General features: G+C 42.3%; 1 protein-coding gene across 1 annotated transcript; it reads right to left on the minus strand.

The window, feature by feature from the left end:
• Positions 1–748: 748 nt before the first annotated feature.
• On the minus strand, positions 749–15,145 carry LOC132418109 (cancer/testis antigen family 47 member C1-like). Its single transcript, XM_060002000.1, has 4 exons — positions 14,356–15,145; positions 13,810–13,894; positions 13,494–13,715; positions 749–836 (listed from the first exon to the last, which is right to left on the minus strand). Exons 1-4 carry the CDS (start codon positions 15,143–15,145, stop codon positions 749–751), a joined length of 1,185 nt encoding a protein of 394 aa, XP_059857983.1.
• Positions 15,146–16,629: the final 1,484 nt, after the last annotated feature.

The raw sequence follows: 16,629 nt of genomic DNA on the forward strand, positions 1-16,629 counted from the left end.
GTTTGTATGAGTAAGTGAACGTGTATCAGGTTCATTGTGGTGAGCTAGTTCACAGGTGAGTATATTTGTGTAAGTGAAACATGAATAAACATGAGTGGAAGTGTGTATGAGTGTAGTTTCTTCTTTGAGTGGATATTTCGAGCTTCATGGAGGATGTGAGCGTGTTTGTATGTGAATATCTATGTGAACATGTTCCTGATTTTAAGAGTGAAAATGTGCATGTGTAAGTGAATGTGTGAGTGGGAGCTTCTGAATGTATGCATTTGTGTCCCTTTGTGAATGAGCGTCTTGGCATGGTCATGTGATTGAGTGTTTGAGCACGTTTGTGTGAAGGAGTGAATGTCAGTATGTACGTGTGAATGTACGTGTGTCTGTGAGTGGGAGTGAATTGGTGGGAAAGTTTGAGAATGTCTGAGAGTTTAAGTGTTTTGTGAGTGAGTGAATGTGTGAGTGTATGTATGTGAGCACATCTGTCTGTGACAGTGTGTAGGTGAGCCTGTTCATGGGTGAGAGTGGTCTCTTGGATCTAAACTGGCATGCTTAAAGTGAACACTTTTGTATGCTCATCTGTATAAATGAACTTGTAAGCCTGCGAATCATGTTAGCATATTCATGTATAGTGGATGAGCAAGTATGTTTCCTTGTGACCTTGTTAATATATGACTACAGTAGTTGCTCACTATTCACGGGGGACTGATTCCAGGACCCACCAAGGATACCAAAATCTGAGAGTGTCCAAGTCCCATAGTCAGCCCTCTCTATCCCCGTAGTCTGCATTCTCGGACTCAACTGACTGTGGGTCATAAACATAGCACGTGATAAGCAGCTGGTTAAACCTGTGAAAGCAAAACCCATCGATACAGAGGGCTAACTGTATATTTATTGAAAAAAATCTGCACAGGAGTGGACCCACACAGGTGAAACTCGTGTTGTTCAAGGGGCAACTGTATATTGGAATAAGGTAATTCATGCCCACATGTGTGAGTAAATGTAAGAGTTTTTATATAAATGAGTGAATTTGTGAGCTTCTAAGTCAGTGTGAGCATGTTTGTGTGCAATTATATTTGTGACTATGTTAATATTTATGATCAAAAATTTGCATGAGTAAATAAATGTGTAGGTTTGTGCATTTACACACAAGGAGCATGTCTGGAATGTGAGCGAATTTGTAATCACTCTTGTGTGTATAAGTGAAGGTGTGTATTTGCTCACAAGTGTGATGTGGGAAATTTTGGGTAAGTATATGAATGCCTGAGTGTCTGAAGGTGAATATATGTGTATATGTGTAAGTAAATTTGTCACTACATGTGTTTGAGTAGTGAATTTTAAGCATGTTAATATTAGTGAATGAATGTTTGAAAGTATGCATATATCTGAGTTGGTCCACTCACAACAGTGAATATATGAACATGTAGATTGAGACAATATTTCTGTTGATGTACATGTTTGTGCATGTTCAAGTGCATCTTTTTATTTGTGACCATGTGTATGGATGTTAGCATGTTAGGGAATAAGTATCAGATTAACTGTTTTGAGCTAGTTAATGTAGTGTGAGCATTCGTGTAAAATATGGGTGTGTACACGGAAGGACATGTGAGTGTATTTTCTGTGAGTAAATGTTTGAGCTCCAAGGTGGATGTGAGCATGTCTGTGTTCATGCATCCGTGTGAGCATATTCTGCATGTTAAGACTGTGAATGACATGTGTAAGTGAAGGTGTGAGTGGGAGCATCTGACTGTATGTATTTGTATTCCAGTTCGAGAGAATTTGTGAGCATGGTCATTTGATTGAATGCATGTTGGAGCATGTTTGTGTGAAACACTGAATGTGTCGGTGTGTGAGTGTAAATGCATACATGTTTTTGAATGTGAGTGAATTTTTGAGTTTGAGTTTGTGAATATTTGGTGTGCTTTGTAAGTGAATGTGTACCTGTATGTAAGTCAGGATATCTGTGTGCAACAGTCTATGTGTGAGATGGTTTAGGGGCAAGAGTAATTTCCTGGCTGTAAATTTGCACACTTAAAGTGAACATTTATGTGTGCTCATCTGTATACATAAATTTATAAGCATGTGAATGCAGGTTAGTATAATGCTGAGTTCTGAGTCAGTGAGTTTGTTTTTCAAGTGATCTCATAACTGAGTGAATATATTTGAATAAAGTAATTTGTGAGCATGTGAGCAAGTGAATGTAACTACGGTTACATAGTGTAACTGAGTGAACTTGTGAGCTTGGTGTGACCATATTTGTGTGCAAGTGAATATATGAGTTGTTACTGTTAGTGACAATAATAATTTGCATGGGTGAGTGGGTGTTTATAACTGCAATGAGCATATCTGCAGGTGAGTTAATCTGTAATCACTTTCATGAGTGAATGAATATGTAATTAAGCTCATGAGAGTGAGTGAGGTATGGGAAACTTTTTGTGAGTGTGTGAAAGTATGAACATTTGGGTGTGAATGTATGTTAGCATCTGTATGGATGTGGGTAAATTTGTCACTATATGCTTTTGCATAGTGAATGGAAGTGGTAATGTGAGTAAATGTGTAACCATGCTTATATGTGAGCATTTATCTTCTTTAGAGTGAATATGTGAATCTGTACATCTGTGTATGCTGACATGTTTGTGTGTTCAAATGTATGTTTAAATTTGTGACCATGTGCACAGCTGTTACCATGTTTCTCTGAGTTAGTGAATATGTATAGTTTATTACTGTGAGTTGATTCGTTCAGTGTATTTCTGCGAGTGAAATATGAACATGAGTGTAAATGCATGTGAGTGTATTTTCTTCTGTGAGTGACTATTTTACCTTCATATAGAAGTAAGCACATTTATGTGTAAGTGTCCATGGGAGCATGTTCCTGATTTTCACAATATTAATGTGCATGTATAAATGAATGTGTTAGTGGGAGCATCTTAGTATATATGTTTGAGTCCCTGTGTGAATGAATTTGTGGGTATGCTCATGTGATTGAGTGACTGTTTGAGTATGTTTGTGCAAAGGAATGAATGTGTTTGTATGCATGAATGTTTCTGTGTCTTTGAATGTGAGCAACTCTGTGGGCATATTTGAATGAGTATTTGAGTATGTTTTGTGAGTGACTGTGTGATCATGTTTATGTACTCAAGCATGTCTCCTATGACTGCCTGCTCATGGGTGACTGTGTTCTTAAGTGTAAATTTGTGTTTACAAAGTGAATATTTGTGTTCTCTTCTCTATGCGTCCATTTGTTAGCATGTGCAATCCTATTAGCATATTAGTGGGTATGAGCAGGTGGTTTTCATGTGATCTTGATAACGTACAACTATATTTGAATATAGTTGTACTACTACTCTGAGAGCATGTGTGAGTGAATGTGATTTTATGTAACTGAGCGAATGGGCGAGATTCTTAGTGTATGTTCTTGAGCTAGTGAGTCTGTAAGCATGCTGTGTTTCTGACAATGATAATTTGCATGGAAAAGTAAATGTGTGAGTGTGTGCATATACATGCAATGAATGTGTCTAGAATGTGAGGGAATTTGTAATCACTTTCGTGTGTATAAGTGAGTATGTGATTATGCTTATGTGAGTGTGGTATGAGTTACTTTGTGGGAATGTTTGAGGATCTGAGTGTGGATATATTAGTATGGGTATGTGTGTGAGCCAGTTTGTATGTGCATATGAGTGAGTGAACTATAAGCATGTTAATAGAAGTGAGGGAATGTTTGAGCATGTGAATATATGTAAGCATGTACACTCGTGAGAATGAATGTGTAAACTTATACATGTGACAGTGTGTTAGGATGGCATTTGAAAGTTGACATATGTGTGTTTTGTTTTTTTTTTGAGGTACGCGGGCCTCTCACCGCCGCGACCTCTCCCACTGCGGAGCACAGGCTCCGGACGTGCAGGCTCAGCGGCCATGGCTCAGGAGCCCAGCCGCTCCACGGCATGTGGGATCTTCCCGGACAAGGGCAAGAACCCGCGTCCCCTGCGTTGGCAGGCAGACTCTCAACCACTGCGCCACCAGGGAAGCCCGACATATGTGTGTTTTAAAGCATATGTTTCGTAGTGGATGTGAGCATGTTTTTGTGTGAGGGTTCTTACAAGCATGATGCTGATCTTCTCAATGTTAATCTGCATGTGTAAATGAATGTCTGAGTGGCAGCCTCTGTGTGAATGAATGTGGGCATGGTCATGTGGCTGAGTGAATGTCACCACGTTGTGCAGGTGAATGTGTCATTCTGCGTGTTTGAGCGTATGTCTTTGAATATGAGTGACTTTGTGGGCATATTTCAATGTGTGAATGCTTAAACTTGTTTTGTAATGAATGTGTGAGTGTGTGTATATATGTATTTCTCTGTGTAAGTGTATGTGTGAGCCTGCTTGTGCTGCTTCATTGTGAGCAAGCATTTTTCAAGTGATATTTCGTTGCACTCATTGTATGTATGGATGGTGAGCATGTACAGATACGTTAGCATGTTTCTGTGTAGTGACTATATGGTGGGTTTCTTTTTTATCTTGTTTATGTGGGAGTACATTTGAGTAAGGTGATGTGTGAAAGTGTGTTGTAAGGGAATGTGTTTTACGTGTTGTAAGAGTTTGTGAGATTCTTGGTGACTGTAAGATTTCTGTGCAAGTGAATGTGTAAGCATGTTTCCATTTGAGACAATGAGAATTTGCATAAAATTGAATGTGTGATTGTGGAACTCTAAACCTAATATGTATGGTGTATGAATGAATTTTTTTATCATATTCATCTGTGTGAATGTGTGATAACACTCCTGTGACTCACTGAATTGTCAGCATGATTGTGTCAGTGAAGAGAAGTGTGTGTGTGAGTGCGAATGTATGTATGTTTACACATGTGAGGAACTTGTCACGATGTTCACTGCAATAAGTAAACTACACTCATGTTAATGTTGGTCAGTCAGTGTGTGATCCTGTGCCTATATGTGAGGATGCACATTTTTGAAAGTGATTATGTGAATTTGTACGTGTCTTGGAGTATGCTCATGGAAGAATATTTGAGTGGTCAAGTAAATGTTTGTTGGTGTTCATGTGTATGCACTACCTTGTGACCGTATGCTTGGATGAAAGCATGTTCACGGGCGTGTATGAATGTATACTATGCTCATTTTGTATGCTCATATTCATGCATGTATACTGTGTGGGTGAAATGTGAGCACATGACTGAGTTCATATGAGCTTATGGATTAATGAACACGTGAGCTTTGTGGTGAGCACGAGCATATTTGTGTGCAAGGGTGTACATGAGCATGTTCCTGATGGTGAGCATGTTCATATGTGTGGATAAATGGGAGCACTGGAGAGTATATTTTTGTGTATCCCTGTGAGAGAACTGGTAATCATGGTATGCGATTGAGTGAAGGTGTCAGCTCATTTTTATGGAGTGAATGTATCAGTGTGTTTGTATGAGCATCTCTGAGTATGTACATCAGTGAAATTGTGAGCATGTTCAAGTGAGGGAGTCAATGTCTGACCATGCTCATGGAAATGAGTGAAGTTGTGAGCATATCTGAGTAAACGTGCGAGCATATGGTGTGAATGTGAATGTGTAGTATTGAGTTTTTAGTCAGTATGTTCATTTGGATGAGTCAACACGACATGTGTTAATGCAATCGTGTGTATATATGTGAGCATGCACATTGTGAGCATGAATGTATGAACTTTTACATGTCTTCAAGTGTGATTATATTTGAAATGTTTGAATTTATTGAAAAAGTATTTCTGTGTGCATGTGTATTTGTGAATTTGTGAGCATGTTCATGAATGACAGCATATTCATGTAGGTGTGAAGGTTTATTGTGTTTATGTGAGCTTGTTAAAGTGTGAGTACACTGTAGGAGTGGAATGTGAGCATGTGAGTATGTTTGTGAGTTTATGTGAGTGAATGCTGGGGCTTTGTGACAAGTGTGATCATGTTTATGTGCGAGTGTATATGTAGGTTCCTGATTGTGAGCATGTTAAGGTGCATGAAAAGTGAATGCGTGTGTTGGAACATGAATATATGTCTCTATGTGCATGAAACTGTCAGCATGCTCACGTGATTGAATGACTGCTTCAGCAGGTTTATGTGCAGTGAATATATCAGTGTGTGTATGTGTGCATCTGAGAGTGTTTATGTATGAGTGAATTCATGAGCATGTTCTTAGGAGTTAATGTGTGAAAGCGTCTTGTTACTAGGTGAATGTACATTACTGAGTATATGCAAGCCTTTTCACAGCTGAGTGGGTCTTATTGTGAAGAAATCTGTATGTTTAAGTGAATATTTAGTGTGTACTCATCTGTATGAGTGAATTGGTGAGCATCTGAGTGCATGTCAGCATATTCCTATGTGATGATTGTGTATGTGTGTTTTTGTGTGATATGTGAATGTAAGGATACTTGTATAAGGGAATGTATGGAAGTATGTGTGTGAGTGTACTTTTTTTCTGAGTTTGAGGTAACTTGTCAGCTTCTTGGTAGGCGTGAGCATGTTTGTTTTGATGTGTCTACGTGAATTAATTCCTGTTTGTGACAATATGGGTAAGTGTGACTGTTTGCATATAAATATGATGAGTATGTTGTGAGTAAATTTGTGATCATGCTCATTTGTGTGACTGAATGTATATGGTAATCCTCATGTAAGTGAAGTGTGAGTGCATGTTTGAGTGAGTGAATGTGTGAGCCAGTAAGTATATGTATGTCCACATGTGAAGCTAAATATGTCATTTCAGTGAGTGAATTATAAGTGTACCAATGTGTGTGAGGGTGTGCACATATACATGAGCATGTATATTTGTGAGTGATTATGTCAATTTGTACATGAGTGTAAATGTGACAATATTTGAGTAATGAAATATTTGTGCATTCATGCATATGCCTGAGCTTGAGCATGTTTGCACAATAGCATGTTGGTTTGAGTATATGAATGTGTATCATGTATGTTTGTTTCAGCTTGTTCATGTGAGTATATTGTGTGAAACATGAACATCTGAGTGTGACTACAGGTGAGTATATACACATGAGTGAAAGCTTGAGATTCATGGTTAGTGTGAGTATATTTCACACTAGTTAGTGTGTGTGTGAATAGGTGATCACCTTCTTCATTGTGAACATGCTAACGTGCACGTACAGGGGAAAGGGTGAGCGCAACATCTAAGTGTACATATTTGTGTTCTATGTGTGAACTGCAAGCATGCTTCTGTGATTCAGTGATGAGTTAGTGTCTGCATGGTGAGAATATCTGAGTGTGCCTACATATATGTGTAAATTTCTGGACAAGTTTGTGTGAGTGAATGCATGAACATGTTTAGTGAGTGTGTGAATGTTTCAACATGTGTACATACGGGAGAATGTGTGTGACAATTTACATGTGAGTGGACTTATGGGCAAGAGTGTTACATTGTGTGTAAATTCAGGTTTAGTTATCTTTTGCACTCATCTGCAGGAGTTTGTGAACATTTGCATGTATGTTAGAGTGATCATGTGTAGTGAATATGTTTTTATGTGACCTTGTTAATGTGTGTGTTTATTTCAGTAAGGTAATGTGTGCCTATGAGTGTATGTTTGTTGAGTGGATGTAAGTATTTTATCTGAGGAAGTGAACGTGTGCACTTTTTGGTGAGTGAGAGCATGTTCCTGTGCCAGTGACTATGTAAGCATGTTAGTGTTCGTGACACTGACAATTTGTATGGGGAAGTGAATGTGTATGTGTGTGTGGTATTAAATGTCTTGTAAGTTAATTATTGACCATGATCGTGTGTGAATGGGTGACAATGCTCATGTGAGTGAATGAGGTGTGGGCATGTTTGTGCTAATGAGTGAATGTGTATGCATGCCCTAGGGTTTGAATGTATATATGTCCATGTGAATTAGTAAATTTGTCATTTCGGGCATTTTTAGTGAGTGAACTGTAAGAGTGTTACTGTGAGTGAACATGAGTTTGTATATTTAGGTGAGCATGCTCATTCACGAGAGTAAATAACTGAACTGTACATGACAGTGTGGTAGTGTGACAATATTTGAATGTTGAAGTAAATGTGTGTGTTCCATTGTGTGAATTTATGAGCATGTATGATAGTGTATCTGTGTGAGTAAATGTGTACCATGTTCATTTGTTTGAGCTTCTTAATATGTGGATATATTATCTGAGTGATTGGCGATCATGTGCATGTGTGTGTAATTGAGTATATCTATATATGAGTGAATGTTTAAACTTCTTGGTAAGTGTGAGCATCACTGTGTGAAAGTGTCTATGGGAGCATGTTCCAGCTTGAGATTTTGTTAATAGGTTGGTGAAAGTGAACAGATGAGTGGGAACATCTGAGCCTATATATTTGTGTCCCTATGGCAGTAAATTTGTGAACCTGTTCATGTGATTAGATGAATATTTGAGCATGTTTTGGTGAAAGAATATGTAAATGCATGCCTGTCCATAGATCTCTGTCTGTGTATGTCAGGGAATCTGTGAGCATGTTTGAGAGGGGATGTGTTTTTTTAGTGAGTATATGTATGAGTGTATGTATCTATGTGAGCATTTCTGTGTATGACAATGTACAATATGTGTGAGTCTGTTGGTGGCTGATGGTAAGTTACTCTGTAAATATGTGTTCAAAGTGGGTATCTGTGTGTGACCATCTGTATGAGGGCTACTGTATGTACATGCATGCATGTTCACGTATAATTCGTGTGTATGTGTGTGTGTGACCTCGTTAATGTGTGAACGTAGTTGAGTAAGGTAGGTAATCTGTGAGTGTGTGTGTGTATGAACGTGTTTTTATGTATTGAGTAAGTCTGTGGTCTTCTTGGACAATGTGAGCATCTTCATATGCAAGTGAATATGTGAACATATTCCAGTTTGTGACATTGATAGTTTGCATGGTTAGTGAATTTGTGATTGTGTATAAACATAATGAGTGTGTTTTGTGATTTTGCGATCCTGCTCATGTGCACGAGTACATGTATAATAATGCTCATGTATTTTGAGTCAGTGAATTATAAATGTGCTCATGCGAGTGAACATGTGTATTCATATTCGTGAGCATGTCCATTCATGAGAATGGATATGTGAACCTGTACACGTGACAGCCTGTGAGTGTGATAATAGTTGAGTATCGAAGTACATGCTTGTGTTCAAGGGTAGGACTGAAATTTGTAAACATATGAGGCAGTGCATGTGTACTAGGTTCACACAAGTTCAGGTGAGCTTCACTTGTGAGAATTCTTACGTGAGTGTAACATAACCATGAATGGGAGTGCGAGTTTTATTTACATGTGAGTGAATGGTTGAGCTTCATGGTGGATCTGAGTATGTCTGCGTGTGAGTGTGTATGTTAGCAGACTCCTTATTTTGAGGTTAATATGCGTGTGTAAATGAATGGGTGTATGGGAGGATCACAGTGTACGTATTTGTGTCCTTGTGTGAGTGAATTTATGAGCATTCTCATGTGACTGAGTAAATGTTTGAGCCCATTTGTGTGAAGGAGTCAATGTGTCCTGACTCAGGGTCCAGCTGAGTGTATCTGTGTTGAAGGAGGTTACTGAGAGTGTGTGACCACTGGTTGATGGGCAAGGTGGACCCAGGCAATCAGAGGCTCCTCACTACTCAGCCTTGAAAAGAAATGAAACTGAGTTATTTGTAGTGAGGTGGATGGACCTAGAGTCTGTCATACAGAGTGAAGTAAGTCAGAAAGAGAAAAACAAATACTGTATGCTAACACATATATATGGAATCTAAGAAAAAAATGGTTATGAAGAACCTAGGGGCAGGACAGGAATCAAGACACAGACATAGAGAATGGACTTGAGGATACGGGGAGGGGGAAGGGTAAGCTGGGACGAAGTGAGAGAGTGGCATGGACTTATATATACTACCAAATGTAAAATAGCTAGCTAGTGGGAAGCAGCCACATAGCACAGAGAGATCAGCTCGGTGCTTTGTGACCACCTAGAGGGGTGGGATAGGGAGGGTGGGAGGGAGACGCAAGAGGGAGGAGGTATGGGGATATAGGTATATGTATAGCTGATTCACTTTGCTATACAGAAGAAACTAACACACCATTGTAAAGCAATTATACTCCAACAAAGACATTAAAAAATAAAAAATAAAAAAATAAACAATTTGAGGCCCTTCAAATGACATTACATGGATAAATTCCTACTTGGACTCCCCTTTTGTTTTAAATAATGGTGACAAAAAGCCCTGTGCCATTCCATAAGGAATACTGCATGTTACTACGTGAGAATACACTTTAAAGTGTTACCACTGATGACAAAAAGAAGATGATGGATGCACTGCATTAACTTTATTTTAGTGGTCATTTATGGAGCACATACTAAGAAAACACAGTCCTACGTGCTTTGGGAGACAGAGAGAAATAAATCCCTTTAAGATCCCAATCATTGAGAAGCTCACATCCCGGGGGTTGAGGGGTGGAGATAGACACAAATATATAAGAATGTGAAAATACATAAGGATACGAGACGCGCTACCATAGAATATGAAAGAAGCGGGTACTAAGAGACCTAGAGAGCACCTACACAGCCTTACCAAAACGCATAAAGGAGGTCTTCTACTCTCGACCCCCTGGCCTTTCTCCTTCTCTGATCCTGTATTCTGGTCAATTACAACTTCATTTTTTCCCCCTTAAATAGCTTCCATTTCTTAGTCCCATGTTCTTCTTTTCTTACGTGTTTAATTGATTTTTTTTGTATTTGGTCAAGAAATATTTCAGACCTACACAATGGTATAAAGAATATTACATCCACGTACCCACCACCCAACTTCAGAAATATAACATTTCAGATACAGCTGAAGCCTTGTACATAAATGTGTCCTCCAGGAAGATATGCTCAAGTCCAGATCCCTGGTACCTGTAAATGTGACCTTATTTGGAAATCGGGTGTTCCTAGTTGTAATTACATTAGGTATCTAATTTTATGGAGTCACCCTGGATTTGGGATGGGCCCTAAATGGACTGAGTGGTGTCCTTATAAGAGAAAGGAGAGGGAGATTTCAGACACAGGCACAGGGAAGGTCATGTGAAGACAGAGGCAGAGACTGGAGTTACTGTGCCACAAGCCAAGGAGTGCCAGGAGCCACCAGAAATTGGAGGTGGCAAGAGGATTCTCACATAGAGCACCTTGCTTTAATACTTCTGGCATCTAGAACTGTGAGAGAATAAATTTTATGGTGTTTTAAGCCACCTACTTTGTGGTAATTTCTTATGGCAGCCCTAGGAACCTAAGAGTAACACTTCCCAGTTGAATTCTCCTCTCTCCCTCTCCACATGACATAACCACTATCCTAAGCAAGGGGTTTATCATCCTCATACATGCCTTTCTACATGCTACATATGCATGCATTCCTTCCATGCATGCCTTTTACTACATATATGTATCCATAATCAATATGATTGTCTGGCATGTTGTTTAAACTTCATACTCATGTTATCATAATGGTTCTGTCCTTCTGAAACTAGTTTGTTCCCTCATCCATTTTTTCCACTGCCACCATCCAATCCTTGCCCCACCGGGAGGTCTTTCTGTGTCCCAGGACCTTGACAATTCTAGTCTCATCCACACTCCTGCCTTTAATGTCCTATTCAGTTTAGCTGAAGTAGTGTCAAGTCACTGAATAAACACTGGTCTTACCACATGAGGAGCTCAGTCCCTCACAATATCCGTCCCACGCCCCGTGCCCATCACTGCTCTCAACCAGTGATGCTCAAACTTTAGTGTGCTTCAGAGTCACCTGTAGGACATGTAAAACTCTGATAGCTGGCCCACCTTCATAATTTATGACTCAGTAAATCTGGAGCGGGGCCTGAGAATTTGTACTTTCTAACAAGTTCCCAGGTGATGCTGATGCCACTGGTCTGGGGCAGCCCATCTGGTCTCCAGATAAGCTTGGTCATCCATCGGTTCCTTTCAATAAAGTGAAGTAGAGGCTAGACCTCCATCTCTCCCTTCACATAAATTGTTCATCAATGGATATTTCAATTAATTTGTGGCTGCAGTAAAAGAACTTTAAAATGGTTTCAATGACAGTAAGGTAGGCCAAAACAAAAAGATACAAGGATAGATGTGCATCAGTGTTATAGAGCTAAACAATCTGCAGCATATCCACTGCTAGCAAGCTTTTATTTTTTTACATCTTTATTGGAGTATAATTGCTTTATAATGGTGTGTTAGTTTCTGCTTTATAACAAAGTGAATCAGTTATACATATACATATGTTCCCATATCTCTTCTCTCTTGCATCTCCCTCCCTCCCACCCTCCCTATCCCACCCCTCCAGGCAGTCACAAGCTTTTATTTTTAACATGAACAAATGCTGTCAAATATATCTGACAAACGTAAGAGAAACGTCAGATGTCGGTGGATAACACTTTTCGCATGATGAAATCTGGAACAAAACCAGTGTTGATAAAATTCCCACTGGCTACTGAGAAGCAGAAAATCTCAAATCCATGAAGAACAAATTCATTGTTTCTTCCTCCATCGTGTCTTTCTATGCCTGACAACTGTGGGATGAAATAAGAGCCAATTAACAATTGTAAACCAATAACATGCAACAGTGACTTTCTAAATCTAAGAAAATAGTCAATCCTACCTAGGCCTGTTGTATCAACAAGAGAAATCAACACATTTTCCTCTCGCTACACAGATCTCTGGATATGTCATCAATCTCGCACTCCTCATACCAACGTCCTCTCCCATTTGCCAAACAGCAAAAACGCCTGCTTTGCTGTTGCTGTTTTTCTTGAGAGAGACTTATTTACTAAGTCTTTCCACCTTACAAGCCTGTGCTCTACCCATCCATCACACTCTTAATGTCCCAGACCCTCAGTTTCCATGTCTGTAAAAGGAAGAGGAGAAAGAGAGGAAAAAGCAATGGAAGAAGGAGAGGAAAGGATAGGTGAGTTATAAGTTGACTTAATTACCAATTCAGGGATGAACAACAATCTCACCATGACTAATATTCTTTTCTTTTGACTGTCCCATGAAATATAAAAACTCACAACTGAACAAATAGTTCGGTAGCAATCGTTAAATGTGCTCCCACTTGAAAATTTTAACTTATTACATCTTTGTCAGTAGTCACATTCTCAAAGGCATTTCCCCCCGGTTAGCACAAGAGACCGTATTTCTGTAGCTCAGTGATGAGGGGGGCCCAGCTAGTGTATGTTCCAGTAACTTTAGCCACTTGTTCTCGTAACTGTGTTCCAGACAAACAGTGGTCTTGGCTACCCGGTCTGATAAATTTCCCACCTGCAGACGTCTTACAGCTACAGCTCAAAGGACCTGTAGCTGTGAATGAAGCACACTGCAGAACATGCTGCATCCTATATTAGCTAGCACACAAGTATCATTAACATTAAGCTGTTTTTAAACTAGACTGTACCAATTTTTAATTATTATTTACTTTGTGGAGAAATTTTTAAAACATATCACAACAGGCGTATGTCAGGAACGACTGGGTGATACTCAGCTGCACACAGATACCTGGGTTCTCTGGAGCTGCCCTCTGCTGGGTCTGGATCCTTTTCAGGTCCTTCTGGTTCTTCATTGCTGTCCTCCTCCTCACCTGCAGTACCTTGGACCTCTTCATCAGAGTTTTCATACTGATAATCACTTGCTTCATTTGTGAAGAATAATATGGACTTTGGGACCAGAACTTCATGGAAAAAATAGCCCAACTTATAAACAGTGGCGACATCCAGAACTCTACCCTCCGGAGAATCAGGAGGGTAGAAGTAGGTGAAGAAAGAAGAGCTGGGCACCTTCCTAGTGGTCAGTACGACACTTCCAGGGCCCTCACATTTCTGCAGCTTCAGTTTTCACGGTGAGGTTTTTCCCGTCATTCCAGTAGATCTCACACCCTGTGCTGTTGATTATTTCTGGCCCTTTGGAGAAGAAGGGATCAGAATCATCTGGGTCTGATCACATGTGGTATGATTTCATCAGAACTTTGTTGAAAAAGTATTCGTTTGACTTAAAAAGAGTAATTCTACAGTGAAGCTCGTGGGTTCCTCGACCCCTGAAATCAGATTATTTTTACATCTTTCAGGTGCTCCAGTACATTACTTCCCCAGATCACACTACTGAGAATCTTTACATTTTTAAAAGCCATCAACCAAAAGTGAGGTACGCCCTTGTTTTGCCCCTTTCCTTCAGGCTCTCTTTCCATTTCCTCCCAAGCTCCTTCCTCAACACCGACTCGCCACTGACATTCGCCTTCTTTGGGCTCATGAATTGCATTGATGTCAGCTCTCTTATCAAACAGAGGATGATAGAAGGCAGCATACTTTTTCTCAAGATCCTAAAGGTCTTTAGAGAATTGGGCTTCAACTTGTGCATATCTTGCCTGAAGGTTTTTGAGAGCTTTGACCCACTGCTTCAACTGCCAGAGGCCAGTGATGAGCGAGGCCTGCCTTTGAGGCCGATGCCCCAGCAGGGGCTGCAAGGGCCTGAGGCCTGGGCCGCCCCTCGCCCGCTTCGGCCCCGTCGTCGGGTCCACAGGCCCCAGCCTCCCAGGACTTGGAGGCATCAGCCAGGACCTCGCCCGCCCAGAACTCGGCCTCCGCTGCCGCCGCCGCTGGTTCCTCTGCCTTCTGGGATGCCGCCCCCTCTGCAGGTTCCCGCGGCTCCCAGGGTGGGTTGCCCTCTGCCTGGCACTCGCCTTCCAGCATGTGGTCCCCTCTCTCTCCCGTATCCCTGGGCTCCCAAGAGCAGCGCCTGACCACCGCGTGGCCGGCGTGGGGCCCGACCAGGACACGGTCGTTGTAGTGGCTGCGCTGCAGAAGGCAATGGACCACATCCCGGAGCAGGGACTGAAACTGCGCTGCGGGGGCTCCATGGCCCGCGACCACTCCCACACCCTCCTGCCCATTCTCGTCCTCCTCTTCTGTCTCTTTGTCCTCCTCGACCTCTTCCTCAGTTTTGTCCCCCTCTCCTGACTGGTACTCATCCTCCTCCTGGTCCTCGATGTCTAATTCAAACTCTTCCTCATCCTCGTCCTCCTCCTCCACCATCCCTACATCCCAGTCTTCTTCCACTGTGGCCTGGGCGGCCTCCTGCCCACCATCCTCCCCGTCAAGGGCTCTGGAGAACCCCAGGGAGGCCAGAAGGGCCGTGGCCCCCTCAAATCCATCCATCCCTCCCGAAGGAGATGCTCAGACCCCGAGGGGACTGGGGTTACCACCCGCCCCGCCACCAGCTCCGTCCTGGCCACCTGGGATCGGCCCGCGCTCCTCTGTGGCAGACATGGCAGGAGGGACGCGCCAGACACAGATCGGGCTGCAGTGAGGACCGCGGGGAAGGTGGCGGCTGCCGGGCTGAGTGTTGCTGAGGGAGGGGATGCTGTTAGCAGTAGGGCCTCTGGGACGGGTTGGGGGCTGCAGAGAAGCCAGCTGCACAGGTGAGAGGAGTCGGCGAAGATGCCTCTGTGGACCCCACCACGGGAAGGGCAGAGGGGCGTCCCGTGGAGCGCCCCACCGAGGCTGGGCAGAGGTCACTGTGGACAGGGTGGGAAAGAGCCTGACTGGCTGGCGACGGGAGGTGGACTTTAGAAGGGTCAACGAAGGGCCACTTCCTCCAGCGCTGGCTCTAAGCTCATTTGCCAGGAGCCAAGGATTGACTGCACCACCGTCCAATGAGTGATCAAGGTCTTCAGCTTCCCTGGAGGCCTTAAAGGCCCAGCTCACCCTGAGCCTCTGTGAGCGCACGGGAATCCCTTCCTTTTCATTCCACCACTGCAAGCGCAAAACTACAATGTCCCTAAAGGGCGGCGCCCTGGGGTATGGGAACCTGCATGTGTTCCCCAATTGCCACCCTGGGGCAGCTCACGCTGATAGAGACGCACTTAGTTCAAAAACGAGAGAGAGAGAAGGTGTATAGATCAAATCTCAGCAACGCTTAAAACCTCCCACAACAGAGAGCAAGAGAATTTGGAGGTTTTAATGCTGTTAAGGCTACTTAGAAAAGGACATACAAAGTCGATATGGATGCAGTGAGAATGGAGAGTGGAACAAGCAGTAAAGACGGGAGCTGGACAGTGTTTCATCAGGGCTCCCCAATTCACTTGCAGCCTCCAAGAAATGAAGACAGAGAGAGAGAGGGAAGAGAGAGAGACAGAGGCACACAGAGACACACACACACACACACACAGAGATACTTGTTTTAAAGACTGGGCTGAGCACCTTCTCTGCACTGGATTGTGTACACTCCCTGCCTCCCAAATTCATACGATGAAGCCCATCCCCCCCCCCGCCCCCCTCCCCAGGAGATGGTATTTGGAGACCGGGTCTTTGGTAGGTCATTCAGTTTTGGTAAGGTCAGGAGGCTGGAGTCCACACATTGGGATTACTGCCCTTACAGGAAGAGACCATAGATGGTGCTCTCCGCCCACCACCCCAACGTGAAGCCGCAGGAAGAAGGCGGCTATTTTCAAGCCAAAACGAGGGCCCTCACCAAGAACTCCACCATGCTGGCACCCTGACCTTGGGCTTCCTAGCCTCCAGAACTGTAGGAAATAAAGAAATGTCTTGTTTAAGCTGCCCAGCCTAAGGCATTTTATTAGGGCAGCCTGAGCAGACTAATACAGCATGGCAGACGTTAACAGGACAGGCTTCCTAGAATC

Source organism: Delphinus delphis, chromosome X (genome assembly GCF_949987515.2).
Source record: "Delphinus delphis chromosome X, mDelDel1.2, whole genome shotgun sequence".
NCBI lineage: Eukaryota > Metazoa > Chordata > Mammalia > Artiodactyla > Delphinidae > Delphinus > Delphinus delphis.